Source organism: Fundulus heteroclitus, chromosome 9 (assembly GCF_011125445.2).
Source record: "Fundulus heteroclitus isolate FHET01 chromosome 9, MU-UCD_Fhet_4.1, whole genome shotgun sequence".
Lineage (NCBI taxonomy): Eukaryota > Metazoa > Chordata > Actinopteri > Cyprinodontiformes > Fundulidae > Fundulus > Fundulus heteroclitus.
The window spans coordinates 27,315,747-27,322,143 of NC_046369.1; the positions used below are offsets into that span (position 1 = coordinate 27,315,747).

General features: G+C 37.0%; 1 protein-coding gene across 2 annotated transcripts; it reads right to left on the reverse strand.

The window, feature by feature from the left end:
• Positions 1–1,639: 1,639 nt before the first annotated feature.
• LOC105923873 (granzyme B) lies at positions 1,640–3,322 on the reverse strand. 2 transcript variants are annotated; one of them, XM_012859801.3, is made up of 5 exons: positions 3,244–3,322; positions 2,860–3,019; positions 2,640–2,763; positions 2,230–2,457; positions 1,640–2,104 (listed from the first exon to the last, which is right to left on the reverse strand). In XM_012859801.3, exons 1-5 carry the CDS (start codon positions 3,299–3,301, stop codon positions 1,955–1,957), a joined length of 720 nt encoding a protein of 239 aa, XP_012715255.3. In that variant the 5' UTR covers positions 3,302–3,322; the 3' UTR covers positions 1,640–1,954. The 2 variants fall into 2 exon arrangements, with proteins under 2 accessions (XP_012715255.3, XP_021170707.2); XM_021315032.2 differs by having other exon boundaries at positions 2,022–2,104; positions 2,397–2,457.
• Between the last annotated feature and the right edge of the window lie 3,075 nt (positions 3,323–6,397).

The following is a 6,397-nucleotide window of genomic DNA, read 5'->3' on the forward strand; positions in this document are numbered from 1 at the left end:
TACTGACAGATCATGTGACACTTAGATTGCTTAGAGGTGGACTTCATTTTGTTAATGATGTGACAGGTAACTACAAACTTAGGGGCTTGATAACAACGGAGTGGATTCAAATGCATGTGTGTTTCTGTATTTTTTCCCCCCATTATTTTTAAAAATATTTTTCACATTTCAGTTCACCAATTTACACTATGTTTTTGAAGATACATCACATTAAATGGGATTAAAAAACACTGAAATCGCAGGTATGATTGTAATAAACTAGGTAAAAAACCAGAAGGAGGGGTGGTGAATACTTTTGCAAAATGCTAATCAATAAATTCAACATAAAAGATTAAAAAAAGGAATATTTCTCAAAAATAATATGATGGTGATAAAGTTTTGAGAATCTAAAATATTTTAAGTCAGTCTTTTTTGTCTCCGGAAAGAAGATTTATTTTCTACTTATTGATATAAATGGTGTGTGCTATTCATTATGGTGTAACTCACAATGATTACGGTATTAAGAACCTCTGCCCTACCCTATTTGAAAAATCCTCAAGCCTTAATCCAACAGCTTTTTAAAAGTCAGGAAGAAAAATTTAATACTATGGAGTATAACCTAGTTAAAAAGGTTCTTAATTTGGATAAAACAAAAAATGAAATCTACTTAAGTGATATTTTCAAAGGTATTTTTTTTTTCTATTTATTTCCATCAACAAAAAGGTGTGAACGTTTCATTCAACATTCCAGCAATAACTGAGCACAAGAGGTGGTGTTAAAGAAAAGCTTATTTTCTTCCCAAACTCAGGAGGATTTTCATGCAATAATAATGTCTAAGCCCAGGTTGCTGTTCTCCTTATTACCCAAAACATGGTGATGGAAAAAGATTAATTTCATGAAATATTACAGAATCTTGCCTTATCATGTACTGGGATTGGTGAACCCGAATTCAGCCACAAAGAGTTTCGTTTTGAGCAGTTTATTGAAGGAGATGGATGGTGGAGAAGGAGACTGGTGAACTGTACCAGACTGGAGCAGATGAATGATGATGGCTGGAGCTGGCAGACGCAGTGGAGCTGGAGCAGGCGGGCATGAAGCAGCAGAAGCAGGCGGACGTGAGGCGAGGGAGACGCTGAGGCAACGACGAGGGACGAAGGCAGGCAGGAGGACAAAGGACCGAGGCTGATGCATGCAGGGTAGCAGCAGGAAGGAGAGTGTTGAGAGCAGTTGGGAGAAGACGATCCGGCAGGGAAGAGCAGACTGAGGTGGGTTTATGTGGGGATGTTAACAGGTGGATTGAGTCCGGCTTGATTAGTGGCGGCAGGTGGCAGTGATCAGAGGTGGAGAGAGAAGTAGGCTGGATGGGAGGTGGAAAGTGCTGGAAAATGTCCAGGGTGAGGCAGGCAAAAACTGAACCCTGACATAAATCATCCTTGGGACCATTGATGAGAAGTATGAGAAATAGATGTCTGTATTTAAAAGCCTAAACCCCAAAAAGTGAACATAATCAAAAAGAGGGGATTTTACATTATACAGCAGAGGGTATGGTCACTTGATTACCAAAGGAACTAGCCATCTGAAAGTCATATTTTATACTGCTTAACTTGAGATATTTTCTCTTATCCCACGGTCAAAAGAAGACAAAAATGTATGGAGCGTATTGAGAAAAAAACCATATTTATTTAATTTTGAAATTAAGTGAATCAATTGAAACCTGTGCTCTTATCTCAATGCAAAACAAGATGAACAAAGCAATAGTTTCCTTGCACTTGTACTGGTAACAAAAAGCAAACCTATTCCGTCACACTTTTTAGACGTTCATTTTTAATGTACATTTTTATTCACTATGCATTTAAGGATCAGAGCCTGCAGTGTAAAAAAAGCCAATGTTAGTATAAAATACAAAGGTACATCACTAATTAAGTAAAAATGTCAAGTGGTTTGATAAATTTGTGTGTGTATCTAAGCAGCTGTTTCAGTTGTTTCTAATAATATTATTGATCCAGTCAATGTTGTCTTTTATCTTTGTGTATTTATATAACATGGAACCGTTGGTTGTTTGGCTTGCAGACACCACTCCATATGCCTTTCCATCTTCACAGACTAACGGACCTCCAGAGTCTCCCTATAAGCAAATACACAGAATTTTTGGAATATATCAGGCAAACAGTAAATATGAAGTGAATATTTAGGTGAATGTTTTCTCTACCAAATAAATAAATAAAAACACACAGAACAAAAAAAACCTACCTTACTCGGTCCCTTATCTCCTTCAGAACAGTAAACATTTTCTTTAACACACAGCTCATTATTAATAAGAGTGACACTGGCTTCCATGAGTGTGGAAGACATATGGGTTTCCTTCGATGATGTCGGCCCCCACCCGCAGACTGTGCACAAAGTTGGCAGTGAGTTACCTTGCTGGTCTGCCAGAGCAATAGGTTTGACTTTGTCATTCCACACTGCCTTGGAGGACAACTAAAGGAAAAATGGGACATAGTATTTAAAAGAAACAGACACAGATATACACAGTATTTACTTAAGCACATGTATAACTTGTTAAAACATAATTAGAAAAGGTAATTACAAATAAACAAACATATAAAGGTATGTTTTACTATTTGCTTTAAGGAATTTTGGTAGAGTATATTTTATTTTACCTTCAACAGCATTATGTCATTTGTGTAATCATTTTCATTGTAGTAGTTATGTACAAAATTTTCCTTCACAGACAAAATGTGGCGTTCATTGTACTGGTGTAACCCCGGAATAACCTTATAGGACCTGAAAAAACAAACAAAGTGTATACAGTTTATTTTTTGTCATCTGTCTGCATGCACAATGTAGGCTTCATTTTAATGAAAATCCTATCAAACTGACTTTGCCTTGCAGTGTGCTGCAGTCACCACAAAGTCTTCTGTAATAAGGAATCCACCACAGAAATTGGGGGTATCGTTCTGATCAATCGTCTTCAAAAGCACCACGTACGGCCTGCTGTGTGGCACCACCTCATGGCCTCCTAAGACTCTCCCGGCATGACCTGTGATATTTAATTAGTATAATGCAAAATTAATAGTGATAATAACTGCATCTATTTGCATCTTAGAAAACAAATAATTTAGAAGATAAAAACAACTCTTAAGACATGTTCTTCTGTTTAAAAAAAATTATAAATATTAAGAAAAACACAAGTAACAAAGACTAAACATACACAATAAAACGTTGATGTTATTTACATATACAGGAAACTATTTATAGACTTACTTTCCCTTTGAAATGTCAGCACAAGCATCAGTACAGCCTGAGTACAGTAGATGAACATGATGAGATCACGATCTAGTTGAGCTGCTGAGGAGTGGCGACCTCTCTGACAACATCCCTTTTTATATGCCTGCTTCAGAGAGAGAAGAAGGTTCAGCTGTGTATGCAAATGATGTGGCTTTGGACCACATTTACGGGGAAGAAATTTGTATCAGTTGGTCAAACTTCTTTTTTTTTTTTATTATTCTGCTTAGACGACAGAACCTGAAACTTGGCAGTGTTTCTGCTTTATTCAAGAAAAGGTGTTTGAGTTAAACAGTTTTGTTGTTTGGGTTACTAATAACAGAAAATTTCAGGGACATGGTGGTATTATGTCTTTTAATATTTAAAGTGCATGTCCAAGATTAGATGATAATTGTAACCATATCAGCAATATTCTTTTACCTATCGTATTTAGTAGTTGCATCGTTTTCCATTGCTCTCATTTAAATACAGCAAGTGGTTCTGAGACAAGAATTCTCAGAGGTCTACAAACTTGAGATTTCACCTGGAAAACGGGTTTAAAAAGGATGATCTCATTGTGCGTAAAAAAATATATATTTAAATTCTGAACTGCCAATTACAGAGCAACCTTGAACGACTACAACAATCAGAGTTGGGTTTAATGCAAAAGGTCCTGGTATTTACAGCCTAGTGAGCTTGACTTTATAATATCTCGAAATAAAGTTCTGTCACATGGTACAGCGCAAAAAGCCATGACTGCTAGATTTGTTGCTGGGAAAAGAACCAGACCAGAAAGGTCTGAAGGAAATGTAAGCCTTACAGGAAGCGTTGAGTGGTAATGCACTTTTTGTTAGATTCCAACACTGAAAACAGGGGGAAGAGGGAAATGAATAATTAGATTTTTCTCACAGCAGCAATTATTTTGCCAAAAATGTCCAGGAAATTTCAAGCTCGCAACCAGAGATTTTCATTCATGACAGATTTTTGTCTGAACACATCCAGATACAGTTGGCAGTCATGTGCAATCAGAGAATATGGCAATGTTCTGTATCATGAAAAAAGTGCTAACCTGAAGCCTTTTTGACTAGAACAAAGGTACAGAGTTTGTTATCAAAGACATCTCACCACAGTAACAGTTGACATGATTAGAGAAACAGCTTGCTGATGCTAATTTTGCTGTGCACTAAGAGATAAGACACCAACTTTTTTTTTTTTTTAAAGAAGTTGAAATTTTAGCAGTACTTTGAAGCAGCGATAATCATTCTGCTTTGAGAGAAGACTAGCTGATCCACCAACTGTTTCAACCTCACTAAGAACAGAGTACAGGTTTTACTGTAGGAGATTTAACAGGCCCCTTCATGTAAGCATTTCTGCACACACCACTATGATAAAGAGGCACAGATGGGGTGAAGGTTTTGTGGTACACAGATCCTCCAACATATCTGATAGAACAAAAAACAGGAAGGCATGTTTCTGAGAAATATCCGAAAGGTTTCTATCTTAGGGCCTCTTCCTGCAGTCAGTCATTGCAAGAGAGCTTGCAGATAAAAAAGAGGTAAAACAAAGAGGATTTCCCTATAGATATGACCTTGTTATATAGCTTATCAGAGCGAGTAGAAGTGGAAATTAACTACTGTCATCAGTTTTCTGCTGTTTTTTTTTTTCTGAAACAGAAATATTTGTGATATTATTTATTTCATGCACAAAAGCTTTTAACACAGACACGTAGTATAGCATGTGCAAAATTGGGCAAAATGCATTGTATGATGAACTTGTTATTATTGGGCAAGGCGAGTTTATCGGTAGGCTACTGCATAGTTCAGCTATAAGATAATTGATAGTGCTTTACATGATGAAAACATAAAGAAGGAAAACATAAAAAGTACATTGCAGTGGCATAATCAAAGGAAAGGAAAGGAAAGCTGGAGTACAAGTTGTAATTTATGATTTTTCAGTTAATAGTTTAAATAGAACAGCCAAAGACTACTCCTCTAAACAAATGGGGGTTTAACCTTATTTTTTTTAAAAAAAATAAGATTTGACAATTGCAGTTTTCTGGGAGTTTGTCCAAGAACAGAGAAGCATAGAGGCAGAATGCTGCTTCTGCACGTGTGATTCTGATTCTGGGGATGCAGAGTAGACTTGAAGCAGACAACCTGATTGGTCTAGAAGGCTGACACAACAAATCTTCAATGTATTTTGGTGATAAACCATTCAGTGAGTTAGAAACTTAATTAATTATTGTATATTCTATTCTTTAAGATACAGGGAGCAAGGGTAAGGACTTCAGAACTGGGATGATGTGCTCTACTTTCAAAGTTTTAGTACAGAAGCGGGCAGCAACATTCTGGATCAACTACCACTGTCTGATTTGACTTTTTAAGCAAATTTGTAAAGACCCTGTTGCAGTAATTAGTGTAACAAAAGATAAATGCATTGCTGAGTTTTTCAGTATCCTGCTGAGACATTAGTTCTTTAATCCTTGAAATGTTCTTTAGGTGATAGAAAGCCGACTTTGTAATTGTCTTTATGTGCCTCTGAAGGTTCAGGTCAAAGTCCATCACTACACCCAGATTTTGGCCTGATCAGTGATTACTAGCTGTACAAACTGAAGCTGTGGGCTGACTCTCGATTGTTGCTCTTTTGGTCCAAAACTATTACCACAGTTTGGTTTTTATTCAACTGAAGAAAATTTTGTCACATCCACACATTAGTTTGTTCTATACATACACTCACTGCTTGGATAGGTTCATTATCACATTGTAATGTAGAGTTGTGTTGAGCAGTTATGGTAACTTATTGTGTTTTATGTCATGATCCGAGCTAGTGCATGTAAGATATTTAATAGGGTAGATAGCAAGATGGAACCTTGGGGAAACCTGCATGTGATTTATGTTGACCCTGATGTTAAGTTGCCTGTTGGCACAAAGGAGTCCCTGTAATTCGACTAAGACTCAAACCAGCCAAGTACTGTAAAGACCAACCCAGTTCTCAAATTGCTCCAGTAATATACTATGAACAGTGTCAGATTCTGTGCTGAGGTCTAATAATACCAGCACTGGGTTATTTCCACAGTCTGTATTTATGCGGATGCCATTGAACATCATGAGAAAGGCAGTCTCAGTGCTGTGGTGAGCAAGGAAACCTGACTGGA